The sequence below is a fragment of the Ranitomeya variabilis genome, chromosome 1 (assembly GCF_051348905.1).
Source record: "Ranitomeya variabilis isolate aRanVar5 chromosome 1, aRanVar5.hap1, whole genome shotgun sequence".
NCBI classification, from domain to species: Eukaryota; Metazoa; Chordata; class Amphibia; order Anura; family Dendrobatidae; genus Ranitomeya; species Ranitomeya variabilis.
Genome location: NC_135232.1, coordinates 475614346 through 475628593, shown reverse-complemented (window position 1 = coordinate 475628593; position 14248 = coordinate 475614346). Strand labels below are relative to the sequence as shown.

Sequence of the window (14248 nt, the reverse complement as noted above, 5' to 3'; positions counted from 1 at the left end):
CTCTCCACTCCTTGTCTACAATCCCCACCCCACAAATTTGCACAACCTCGAAGAAATCTTAAACACTTTGATCTACACTCACTCTCTGAATCCCTCCTCCCTCTCACAGACATAAGTTCCCTACACAATGCGGATGACGCTGCCGCTCTATATAACACCACAATAACTGTAGCTTTGGAATCTCTTGCCCCTCTCACACATACCAAAGCTTGTAAAATCAACAGACAGCCCTGGCACACCAGCCTGACCAAAGAACTGAGGCGAGCTTCCAGGGCTGCTGAGCGGAGATGGAAAAGATCCCACTCCAACGAGTGCTTCATCACATTCAAACAGTCCCTCACTACTTTCAAGACCACACTCACCACAGCAATACAAACCTACTTCTCATCTCTCATATCCTCCTTGTCTCACAACCCTAAACAGTTATTCAACACCTTCAACTCTCTCCTCCATCCCCCAGCACCTCCTCCCTCCCCACTCATTTCAGCTGAAGACTTTACCTCATTTTTCAAGCAGAAAATTGAGAACATCAGAGACAGTTTTAGTCGACAACCCCCAGAGCCCTTCCTCCCAACTACCCAGCCCTCCACCTCCAAAACCAACTTTTCCACCATTACAGAAATCCAACTCTCCACTTTACTCTCAAGATCGCATCTCACCACCTGTGCACTTGACCCGATCCCTTCCCACTTCATCCCAAACCTCGCCAGAGTCTTTATCCCAACCCTAACCCATCTCTTCAACCTATCACTAACAACTGGAGTTTTCCCCTCAAGCTTTAAACATGCCTCAATCACACCTATCCTCAAAAGCCCTCTCTTAGCCCATCCTCTGTATCGAGCTATCACCCTATATCACTTCTCCCCTATGCCTCAAAACTACTGGAACAACACTTCCATCTTAAACTCTCCTCCCATCTATCTTCCTGCTCCCTCTTTGACCGCTTGCAATCAGGCTTCCGGTCACACCACTCCACTGAAACTGCCCTAACTAAGGTCACCAATGACCTATTAACCACCAAGAGCAAGCAACACTACTCTATCCTCCTCCTGGACCTGTCCTCTGCCTTAGACACAGTGGACCATTCCCTGTTGCTGCGGACACTCTCATCCCTTGGCATCACAGACTTGGCCCTATCCTGGATCTCGTCATACCTAACTGTCTGAACATTCAGCGTCTCCCACTCACATACCACCTCCTCACCTCGCCACCTATGTGTCGGAGTCCCAAAAGGCTCAGTTCTAGGACCCCTGCTCTTCTCCACTTACACTTTTGGCCTGGGACAGCTCATAGAATCTCACGGTTTTCAGTATCATCTCTATGCTGACGACACACAGATCTACATCTCTGGACCAGATATCACCACCCGACTAACCAGAATCCCTCAATGTCTATCCGCTATTTCATCCTTCTCCGCTAGATTTCTAAAACTTAACATGGACAAAACAGAATTCATCGTCTTTCCCCACATCTCACGCGACCCCCCCAACGAACCTATCCATTACAGTAAACTGCTGCCCACTCTCCCCTGTGCCACAAGCTTGCTGTCTCAGGGTAATCCTTGACGCTGATCTCTCCTTCAAACCGCATAACCAAAGCCCTTTCCACTTCCTGTCGCCTTCAACTCAAAAATATTTCACGGATCCGTACATTCCTAAACCAAAAATCTGCGAAAACCCTAGTCCATGCCATCATCTCCCGCCTCGACTACTGTAACCTCCTGCTCTGTGGCCTCCCCTATAACACTCTCACACCCCTCCAATCTATTCTAAACTCAACCGACTAATCCACCTGTCCCCCCCGCTATTCCCCGGCCTCTCCCCTCTGTCAACACTGGCTCCTCATTACCCAGAGACTCCAGTACAAAAGCCTAACCATGACATACAAAGCCATCCACAACCTGTCTCCTCCATACATCAAAGACCTCGTCTCCCGGTACTTTCATGCACGCAACCTCCGATCCTCACAACATCTCATTCTCTACTACCCTCTTATCTCCTCTTCCCACAATCGTATACAAGATTTCTCTCGTGTATCACCCCTACTCTGGAACTCTCTACCGCAACATATCAGACTCTCACCTACCATCGAAACCTTCAAAAAGAACCTGAAGACCTACCTCTTCCGGCAATCCTACAACCTGCAGTTGACCGATTGACCAAACCACTGCACGACCAGCTCTACTCTCACCTACTGTATCCTCACCCATCCCTTGTAGATTGTGAGCCCTCACGGGCAGGGTGCTCTCTCTCCTCATGTACCAGTTGTGATTTGTATTGTTCAAGATTATTGTACTTGTTTTACTATGTATACCCCTCCTCGCATGTAAAGCGCCATGGAATAAATGGCGCTATAATAATAAATAATAATAATAAATAATTCATCATTTGCTAGAATGGAACCCTATGGTGCCGGATCCGTCCAATGATGGAATCCGGCGACGAATTCCATTTTTTAACTGAGCAAGCTCCATTTTTTTTTTTTAGGCTATGTTCAGTTGCTGATTCTGGTTTTCTCTCTCTCTCTCTCACCCCGGATCAGCTAGTCGTCTTTTCCTGGAACAGCTATTCGGATCCGGCAAAAAAAACAGATCCGTTGCATCAGTTTTTCACAATTTGTGACGGATCCGTTTTTGTCAAAATTTGCCAGATTCAGCCTGACGGCAAAAAACTGATGTGTGAAAATAGCCTTAGTGAGGTCCATCAGGCACGAGCAGCATTTCATTTTGCTACTAATTCATTAGCGTAATATGACACAGCTGCTCTTTGTATATATATATATATATCTTTATTTCTTTTTATTGTAAATACAGCTATTCCAATCTGCAAAGTAAATGAAGAGAACCCGGTAACAGAAGTGTGGAAAAGATTTGTGCCTTTTACAGACTTTCTGGAAAAGTATGTGAATGTAGATTATCTATTTATCTATCTATCTATCTATCTATCTATCTATCTATCTATCTATCTTATCAATTTATCTATATACAAAAATAGACAGCACCTTTTGTGTATTGATATGCATGCAAACACTCAATATGTATATAAATCTTGAACTTCATTACTGCTATATAGACTGTACTAGTAAAATTGAGGTATCTAGGGCATAAATCGGCTAATTTGTGGTGCCCATCAGCCATAACAAGGCATAGCTTTGTTGATGGAAATCTACTCTATCACTTACCTCTCCTGAACCAAAGCTTGGACTGAAGGAAGGAGTGCTTAGCCAAAATGTGAAGAAAGTCACCCCCAAAGCTACAGTACAAGAAAAAAACCCAGAAACATAATGATTAAATACCCTGCAGTAAATAAATAAACAGCATAGTGGATTAAAATAATATATGGTACTTAGCTAACATGTTTTTTGATTTAAAAAAATGCGAAAGCCATCCAACCTCGTCACGACGACCGTAATTTGGATGGCCATAACATTAATATTAAAATCCTTACCTTTTGTCAAGTGACATGCATGTAGATAAGTGCTGAGAGGGACTGAGCCCAACTAGTGGACCCATAGCCGAGGGAGACCACATCAATAATGCCCAGCTCTAAGGCTGGTTTCACACTTGCGTTTTTGTCTGCAGCGTTTTTTGCACAAAAAACGCATGCGTTTTTTTTCCTATATTTAACATTGAAAACGCATGCGTTTTTTTGCACATGCGTTTGGTCGCGTTTTCAAACGCATGCGTTTTTTGTCTGCATGCGTTCATTTTCAAAAATGCTACCTGCAGTATTTTCTTGCGCGTTTTTTTGCCGCGAAAAAACGCATGCGTTTTACCGCGTTTACATGCAGATAAAAACGCAAGTGTGAAACCAGCCTAAGAAAGGCAGGCCACACCTTATATGCACATGATACAAACAGACTGAAAAAACACAAAGGTATGAACTGGGAATAAAAAGCAAAGCAGCAACTCCTAAAAGAATGAAGCAAATATACACTGCTCCAAATAATAAAGGGAACACTGAAATCCCACATCCTAGATACCACTGAATGAAATATTCCACTTGTAAATCTTTATTCATTACATAACGGAATGTGTTGAGAACAATAAAACCTAGAAATTATCAACATAAATCACAACTAATATCCCACAGAGGTCTGGAGTTGGAATGATGCTCAAAATCAAAGTGGAAAATGAAGTTACAGATTGAACCAACTTCAGTGGAAAAGCCTCAAGACAAGGAATTGATGCTCAGTAGTGTGTGTGGTCTCTACATACCTGTTTGACCTCCTTACAATGCCTGGGCATGCTCCTGATGAGGCGGTGGATGGTCTCCTGAGGGATCTCCTCCCAGACCTGGACTAAAGCGTTCACCAGCTCCTGAACAGTCTGTGGTGCATGGTGCGAGACATGATGTCCCAGATATGTTCAATCGGATTCAGGTCTGGGGAATGGGCGGGCCAGTCCATAGCTTCAATGCCTTCATCTTCAACTGCTGACACACCCCAGCCACATGAGGTCTGGCATTGTCCTGCATTAGGAGGAACCCAGGGACAACCGCACCAACATATGGTCTCTCAAGGGGTCTGAGGATCTCATCTTGGTACCTAATGGCAGTCATGCTACCTCTGGCAAGCACATGGAGGGCTATGCGACCCTCTAAAAAAATGCCACCCCACACCATTACTGACCCACTGCCAAACTGGTCATGGTGAAGGATGTTGCAGGCAGCAGATCGCTTTCCTGTGTCTCCAGACTCTGTCACGTCTGTCACATGTGCTCAGTGTGAACCTGCATTCATCTGTGAAGAGTACAGGGCGCCAGTGGCGAATTTGCCAATCCTGGTGTTCTGTGGCTAATGCCAAGCGTCCTGCATGGTGTTGGACTGTGAGCACAACCCCCATTTGTGAACGTCAGGCACTCAGACAATCCTCATGGAATCGATTTCTAACCTTTTTATGCACATTTGTGGCCTGCTGGAGGTCATTTTGCAGGGCTCTGGTAGTGCTCCTCCTGTTCCTCCTTGCACAAAGGCTGACATAGCGGTCCTGCTGCTGGGTTGTTGCCCTCCTACGGCCCCCTCCATGTCTCCTGGTGTACTGGCCTGTCTCCTGGTAGCACCTCCAGCTTTTGGACACTACGCTGACAGACACAGCAAACCTTCTTGCCACAGCTCACATTGATGTGCCATTTTGGATGAGCTGCACTACCTGAGCCACTTGTGTGGGTTGTAGAGTCCGTCTCATGCTATCATGAGTGTGAAAGCACGACCAACATTCAAAAGTGACCAAAACATCAGCCAGAAAGCATTGGTACTCAGATGTGGTCTGTGGTCCCCACCTGCAGAACTACTCCTTTATTGAGTGTGTCTTTATAATTGCCAATAATTTCCATCTGTTGTCTATTCCATTTGCACAACAGCATGTGAACTTGATTGTCAAACAGTGTTGCTTCCTAAGTGGACAGTTTGATTTCACAGAAGTTTGATTTACTTGGAGTTATATTCTGTTGTTTAAGTGTTCCCTTTACTTTTTTGAGCAGTATAAATAGGTGCAAGCTGCTGCTACTGCAATATACAATCTTGTGCAAAAGTTTTAGGCAAGTTATGGGAAAATGCTGCAAATTAAGAAAGTGGCAGTAAGAAAATGCTGCAAATTAAGAAATTGTTAATAAATTATTTTTATCAATTAACGAAATGCAAAGTGAATGAACAAACGATACATTTAAATCAAAGCAATTTTTGGTGTGACCACTGTTTGCTTTCAAAGCTGCGTCAAATCTTTTATGTACACTTGCATAAAATCAGGGATTTTGTAGGATTATAGATAGGTGTATTAATGACAAATTACACTGCACAAGTGATACACAGTTATTAAGTGAAACAGAAACAGCCACGTAGGACACTTAACCCCTTAATGACTGCTGATACGCCTTTTAACAGCGGCAGTTAAGGGTACTTAAACAACAGCGCGCTTTTTAACGACGCTGAGGAATAAGGGTCTAGTGCCCCCCAGAGTCAGAATTTCTCCAGGGTCTCGGCTACTGGTGGTAGCTGAGACTCCAGAGAACATGACATTGTCTTTTACCAACCCCGGTGTTGCGATTGCCGTTATTAAAGGCATAACGGTGACCGCCAAAAAAGGCAGATTTTCCATTTAATTTCTCTCTCCTCTGATGTGATCGCACATAAGAGAAGAGAGAAATAGGGTCCCCTGAATCCCCCACGGTACCTCTGTTGTCCCTGCAACCCCCCACGTGAAGTCCCCTGGGCTGCCAACGTCTTCTTCCATGAGAAAATGGTGGGTGCATGCACAGTGCGCCCGCCAAGATCTGCCGGCCGGCACCTGGCAACAATAGGAACATTTTTCCTATTGGTTCATTTTGATCACTGTGATAGACCCTATCACAGTGATCAAAATTAAAGAAAATAGTAGATCAAACCCCTTTTATCACCCCCTTAGTTAGCTAAAAATAATAAAATAAAAATGTTTTACTTATTTCCATTTTTTATTAGGGTTAGAGTTTGGCTAAAGTGAGTTGAGCTAAAGTGAGTTGGGCTAAAGTTAGGGTTAGGGTTGGGCTAAAGTGAGATTGGCTAAAGTTAGGGTTAGGGTTGGGCTAAAGTGAGTTAGGCTAAAGTTAGGGTTAGGGTTGGGCTAAAGTGAGCTGGGATAAAATTAGGATTAGGGATGGGCTAAAGTGAGTTGGGATAAAGTTAGGGTTAGGGCTAAAGTTAGGGTTAGGGTTGGGATTACGGTTAGGGTTGGGATTAGGTTAGGGGTGTGTTAGGGTTAGATTTGTGGTTAGGGCTATAGGTTTGGGTTGGGATTAGGGTTTCATTGGGGTTAGGTTTGTTGTTAGGGTTATGGTTAGGGTTGGGATTAGGGTTAGGGGTGTGTTAGGGTTAGGGTTGTGGTTAGGATTATGGTTAGGGTTGGGATTAGGGTTAGGGGTATGTTGGGGTTAGGGTTGGAGTTAGAATTGGGGAGATTCCACTGTTTAGGTACATCAGGGGGTCTCCAATCGCGACATGGCACCATCATTGATTCCAGCCAATTTTAAGTTCAAAAAGTCAAGCGGTGCTCCCTACCTTCTGAGCCCTTCCATGTACCCAAACAGTGGCTTTTCCCCACATATGGGATATCGGCGTACTCAGAAGAAATTGCACAACAAATTTTGTGGTCGATTTTCTCCTATTACCCTTATGAAAATAAAAAAATTGGTTCCAAAGTAAATTTTTTGTGAAAAAAAGTTAAATGTTCATTTTTTCCTTCCACATTGCTTTAGCTCTCGTAAAGCACCTGAAGGGTTCATAAACTTCTTAAATGTAGTTTGCGCACCTTAGGGGTGCAGTTTTTAGAAAGATGTCACTTTTGATTATTTTCTGTTATATTGACCCCCCCAAAGTCACTCTAAATGTGAGGTGGTCCCTAAAAAATTGGTGGTGTAAATTTTGTTGGAAAAATGAGCAATAGCTGGTCAACTTTTAACCCTTATAACTTCCTAACAAATAAAGTTTGTTTCCAAAATTGTGCTGATGTAAAGTAGACATGTGGGAAATGTTATTTATTAAGTATTTTGTGTGACATATCTCTCTGATTTAAGGGCATAAAAATTCAAAGTTTGAAAATTGCAAAATTTTCTAAATTTTTGCCATATTTCCATAAATAAACACAAGTCATATTGAAGAAATTTTACCACTTACATGAAGTACAATATGTCATGAAAAATCTTTCCCAGAATCAGTGGGGTCTGTTAAAGCGCTCCAGAGTTAAAATAATATAAAGTGACAGTGTTCAGAATTGTAAAAATTGGCTTGGTCACTAATGGGGTTAAAACTTGGTGAGGAACAACCAAAATCTACTACAAAGTTGAGATTGTCAAAGACAATTTCATGTAACAGGTCATGCACCATGGCATAGCTGAGCATATTAATAGCACACAGGGTAGTAATAGGGCATCAGGAAGGTGTCTCACTGGCATAGATTTTAAAGCAGACTGGGGTTTCATGAAATTCAGTTAAAACTCTTATCAAGAAACACCAACAAATGGGCAATATTGAGGATCACAGATACTGTATAGGGTTTGGCCGAAGACACGCAGTGCAGCAGATGAAAGGCACATCATGTCAAAACTGGAAGATGTCCTATTGTCCAAGCTGACAGCAACCAATAGGATCCCATTGCGCTTATCTGTTTGGGATGTCTTGCCTGAAGTAGTCTTCATGGAAGAATTACGACCAAAAAAACATATCTTTGACTTGGAAACAAGGCCAAGTGACTCAGCTATGCACGTAAGTACAGGAACTGTGGTGCAGCAAATGGCAACAGGTTCTCTAGCCTGATGAGTCAATATGTGAAATATTTGACTTCACAGCAAGTCAGTCGGTATCAGAAGGACTGGAGAGCCATAAACTAATGAGTGTCTGCAGGCAACAGTGAAACATGAGGAGCTTTCTGGTAACTTTGTGGCTGAAGTTCAGCAAATGTAATTCGGGATATGGTCAGGATTAATGGTGTTCTAAATGCTGAGAAAATCAGGCAGATAATTATCCATCATGCAATACCATCAGGGAGACTTCTATTTTCTCCAAATTTATTCTGCAGCAGGACAATGACCCCCAAACATACAGCAAATGTCATTAAGAACTTTCTTCAGTGTAAGGCCATGTTCACACGTCCAGCATTTAGTCAGTATTTTAGATCAGTATTTGTAAGCCGAAACCAGGAATGGGTGAAAAATGCAGAGGTGGTGCACATGTTTCTATGACATTTTCCTCTGATTTTTCCACTCCTGATTATGGCTTACAAATACTAATGCTGAATACTGAATGTGTGAATGTAAGGGTGGTGGACTGTGCTGTCTCGTTTCTGCTCCTCAAGACACCAATCGCGTTATGTGTATTGTGTAGTGTGAATAATGTCTTGCATCTTTGTATATACCGTGATGTAATATGTTCCTATGTGAAATTAGTAATGTACAGTATAGGATGTGATAATATAATGCAAAGTGTAAGATGCAGCTAGTTGACTAGTATAGGTAGTGATGATGTTGGCAAGAGATCAGCAGTGAGCAGTGATGATGGAGTGGCAAATCTTGTTCGCACAGAGCGAGTCGTCCAAGGAGAAAGGAGGCCGAAGATGATTGTGCCAGCTCATGGACATGGTGAGCAAGGAGGTGAGGCCATTCGGTCTGCTGGAGAAGATCAAGGCCGAGCAGGTGCCAGGGCTGTGGACAACAGCCTGGTCTGACAACACATCATTTTATCTTAATTAACTTAATTTTCAGTAAGCCAGGAGGAATAGACTGTTATCTGTGTGTTGACTTTGGAATTTATGTGTTTCTTTCTGTTGGTCAAGACTCTGACATGTTGACTTTTCTTTTAGGTTAAATTGATATTTCTAAATGGTTGAATGGCTAATGTTTGCATCTTATGTCAGCTCCTACAACTCAGTCATTGAACAATGACGTTTGCTGATATGTTGATTACACATTCTCCAGGCCAGCCAGTTTGTTGACATGCAAACTAGAGGAGGAAAAACTATGCAAATATTTTAAATAATTAAGCAATAATATGTGATTTTGTCACCATTCTTCCTCTTTACCTCTGGATGCTGCCTTGAAGGACAGTTGTTAACTATAAAAAGAGGATGTGTCCCTCTCTAACATCATACTGATATACAGTGGGTACAGAAAGTGTTCAGACGCCTTTACATTTTTCACTCTTTCATTGCAGCCATTTGGTAAATTCAAAAAAGTTTACTTTTTTTCTCATTAATGTACACTCTGCACCCTGTCTTGACTGAAAAAATACAGAAATGTAGTAATTTTTGCAAATTTATTAAAAAACAAAAACTGAAATATCATGTCATAAGTATTCAGACCCTTTGCTCAGTATTGAGTAGAAGCACCCTTTTGAGCTAGTACAGCCATGAGTCTTCTTGGAAATGATGCAACAAGTTTTTCACAACTGGATTTGGGGATCCTCTGCTATTCTTCCTTGCAGATCCTCTCCAGTTCCGTCAGGTTGGATGATGAACGTTGGTGGACAGCCATTTTCAGGTCACTCCGGAAATGCTCAATTGGGTTTAGGTCAGGGCTTTGGCTTGGCCAGTCAAGAATGGTCACAGAGTTGTTTTGAAGCCACTCCTTTGTTATTTTAGTTGTGTGCTTAGGGTCATTGTCTTGTTGGAAAATGAACCTTTGGTCAAGTCTGAGGTCCAGAGCACTCTGGAAGAGGTTTTTATCCAGGATATCTCTATACTTGGCCGCATTCATGTTTCCTTCAATGACAACCAGTAGTCATGTCCCTGCAGCTGAAAAATACTCACCATAGCATGATGCTGTCACCACCATGTTTCACTCCTGGGATTGTATTGGGCAGGTGATGAGCAGTGCCTGGTTTTCTCCACACATACCTCTTAGAATTATCAACAAAAATGTCTATCTTCATCTCATCAGACCAGAGAATCTTATTTCTCATAGTCTGTGAGGCCTTCATGTGTTTTTTAGCAAACTCCATGTGGGCTTTCATATGTCTTGCACTGAGGAGAGGATTCCATCGGGCCACTCTGCCATGAATGCCCAACTGGTGGAGGGCTGCAGTGATAGTTGACTTTGTGGAACTTTCTCCCATCTCCCCACTGCATCTCTGGAGCTCAGCCACAGTGATCTTGGGGTTCTTCTTTACATCTCTCACCAAGGCTCTTCTCCCACGATTGCTCAGTTTGGCTGGACGGACAGGTCTAGGAAGACTTTTGGTGGTCCCAAACTTCTTCCAGTTAAGGATTATGGAGTCCACTGTGCTCTTAGGAACGTTGAGTACTGCAAAAACTCTGATGTAACCTTGACCAGATCCGCTCCTTGCCACAATTCTGTTTTTGAGCTCCTTGGCCAGTTCCTTTGACCTCATGATTTTCATTTGGTCTGACATGCACTGTAAGCTGTGAGGTCTTATATAGACAGGTGTGTGTCTTTCCAAATCAAGTCCTATCAGTTTAATTAAACACAGCTGGACTCCAATGAAGGAGTAGAACCATCTCAAGGAAGATCACAATGAAATGGACAGCTTGTGACTTAAATATGAGTGTCTGAGCAAAGGGTCTGAATACTTATGACCATGTGATATTTCAGTTTTTTTTTTTTTATAAATTTGTAAAAATTTGCAAGAATTTACCAAATAGCTGCAATAAAACAAAGAGATACAAATTTTAAAGGGTCTAAATACTTTCCATATCCACTTTATGTCCAAGACACCCAGAGATCCAAAGATCCAGAGACTCTTTGCAAGACAGCAGCCAATACATCATGGCTCCATCACGAGGGACACAGATTTAACATTCTATAGGATTTTAGCTTAGGTGACCATGCTCCCAGCTGAAAGAATACAGATGTGCTCCATTGACCATCACTGAACCATGAATACATTAGTGAAAGCCAGAAATGGGACCCACCGGTCACCTGGCTCAATGGAGATGTTCGGAGAGCCAGGTTGTGACCCTCCAGTCAACTGGCCTTTTACCTCAATGGACTGTCATCTTCCTAAGTTTGTCATTAACTTCTCTCTGAGTGCGTGCCACAGGTGGGGTAGTCAGTCCTGGAAACTCTGAAGTAACAGCTGTTCTTATACCGGCGGTTCAGCAGAAGGGTATTTTGCTGGGACTGTTCTATGTGTTATTTGCCTTTTTTATGGTTCAATAAATTACTGCCACGCTGTTTTACCCTCACCCTGTGTTGTCTGAGTAGTGTTGCGCCCAAGGTAGAATGAGAGCGGGTCTTCAGTCAGATGATCATTGGTTCATGCGGTTTTGGCTAATGGACTAGGGCACCCACTGACCCCTGTGTCGCTACACCTGTTTGGCAGACAGCGGAAGGGCCAGGCATCTAGAAATCTCCCAGACACCAGAGATTCCTCCTCTGACCCCTAAGGCTTCCCCTCTATCCCCGGGTGCACCTTCCCCAAGTATGAAGGTCATGCCGAGTCCTGGGAACATGCCCCTCACATCACAAGACAAGTGTATTGGGGAGGTGATCCAGGCCATGAAGTAGAGGGAGCAGTGAGTCTGTACTCAGTTAGACGGTCCTGACAGAGAGGAGCTTGGCCAGCAGATGACCCAGGGCACCATGAGGCATTATGATCATGGACAGAACTTCGGCTTTGTCATGGAGAAAAGGACGGGACACAAAATCTACATCAACCCCAGCTCCCTTCGGCTTGAGCCTAGCCTGTAAGAGGGCAAACATGTCCAGTTCCCGAAGGAGGTGGCAACATCCAGGATTTTCACATCTCCAAGAGTGAGAGTCAGAAACCCCAGTACCGGGGCAGATTTAAGCTCCTGTTAAGTCATGGCAGAAAACCGGGTCCCGGGACTGTCAAGTGTTAGCGGCCAATCCAGCCATGGTGTACATGGCTCAGGGAGCGCACATGACCATGTGTGTAAAGAGAGTAAAGGCCAAGGAAACCTGGGTCTGAACACAGCAACTTAAAAGCTTGTCACAGAAGGAAAGAAGGAGTTGGTCGAGAGGGCCCACTTGTGCCGATTGCACACATGTGCATTTCCCAGAGCTCAAAGGGGGTCCAAGACCCACAAGATCCTGGACTCTCCAATGTTGATGGCCACGGACTGCCTAGAAGTTTACCCCCCTTTCTCAGTTTTGTTGCGCTCTTTGAGCATCCCCCTGCGGGAGTGCAAAGACGCTACAGTCACTGGATGGTCCTACACCCTCTGCCGTGACTGGATTCCTACCAGTGGGGGAGGATACTTAGAAGGGAATATGTAGGGGGGAAATGGATTTTGTCCCATAGGCACTGTGTCCTTGCAGGAAGGACATATGTTTGGGGGGAGGTGGGATGGAAAACCTGACATCTCAACTGCATTGAAGAAGTTGGGTTGTGTTCCTGGACTGTCAGGGCTATTGATGTTTTAGCCTGAACTCTTTGTTTCTGGGGTCTCTTTTTTTCCACTCCTGATTATGGCTTACAAATACTGATGCAGAATACTGAATGTGTGAATGTAAGGGTGGTGGACTGTGCTGTCTCGTTTCTGCTCCTCAAGACACCAATCGCGTTATGTGTATTGTGTAGTGTGAATAATGTCTTGCATCTTTGTATATACCGTGATGTAATATGTTCCTATGTGAAATTAGTAATGCACAGTATAGGATGTGATAATATAATGCAAAGTGTAAGATGCAGCTAGTTGACTAGTATAGGTAGTGACGATGTTGGCAAGAGATCAGCAGTGAGCAGTAATGGTGGAGTGGCAAATCATGTTCGCACAGAGCGAGTCGTCCAAGGAGAAAGGAGGCCGAAGATGATTGTGCCAGCTCATGGACATGGTGAGCAAGGAGGTGAGGCCATTCGGTCTGCTGGTGAAGATCAAGGCCGAGCAGGTGCCAGGGCTGTGGACAACAGCCTGGTCTGACAACACATCATTTTATCTTAATTAACTTAATTTTCAGTAAGCCAGGAGGAATAGACTGTTATCTGTGTGTTGACTTTGGAATTTATGTGTTTCTTTCTGTTGGTCAAGACTCTGACATGTTGACTTTTCTTTTAGGTTAAATTGATATTTCTAAATGGTTGAATGGCTAATGTTTGCATCTTATGTCAGCTCCTACAACTCAGTCATTGAACAATGATGTTTGCTGATATGTTGATTACACATTCTCCAGGCCAGCCAGTTTGTTGACATGCAAACTAGAGGAGGAAAAACTATGCAAATATTTTAAATAATTAAGCAATATTATGTGATCTTGTCATCATTCTTCCTCTTTACCTCTGGATGCTGCCTTGAAGGACAGTTGTTAACTATAAAAAGAAGATGTGTCCCTCTCTAACATCATACTGATATACAGTGGGTACAGAAAGTGTTTAGACGCCTTTACATTTTTCACTCTTTCATTGCAGCCATTTGGTAAATTCAAAAAAGTTTACTTTTTTTTCTCATTAATGTACACTCTGCACCCTGTCTTGACTGAAAAAATACAGAAATGTAGTAATTTTTGCAAATTTATTAAAAAACAAAAACTGAAATATCACGTCATAAGTATTCAGACCCTTTGCTCAGTATTGAGTAGAAGCACCATTTTGAGCTAGTACAGCCATGAGTCTTCTTGGAAATGATGCAACAAGTTTTTCACAACTAGATTTGGGGATGCTCTGCCATTCTTCCTTGCATATCCTCTCCAGTTCCGTCAGGTTGGATGATGAACTTTGGTGGACAGCCATTTTCAGGTCACTCTGGAAATGCTCAATTGGGTTTAGGTCAGGGCTTTGGCTTGGCCAGTCAAGAATGGTCACAGAGTTGT

The 14248-nt window shown here is 43.3% G+C and overlaps 1 protein-coding gene across 5 annotated transcripts in view; it reads left to right on the top strand.

The window, feature by feature from the left end:
* The window catches only part of SHOC1 (shortage in chiasmata 1), a 549593-nt gene that overhangs the window by 86244 nt on the left and 449101 nt on the right, over positions 1–14248 (top strand). For all 5 annotated transcript variants that reach the window (XM_077251003.1, XM_077251012.1, XM_077251020.1 and 2 more), the window contains exon 4: positions 2813–2897. In XM_077251003.1, the coding sequence (XP_077107118.1) occupies positions 2813–2897 (85 nt within the window). The remainder of the gene's footprint in view (positions 1–2812; positions 2898–14248) is intronic.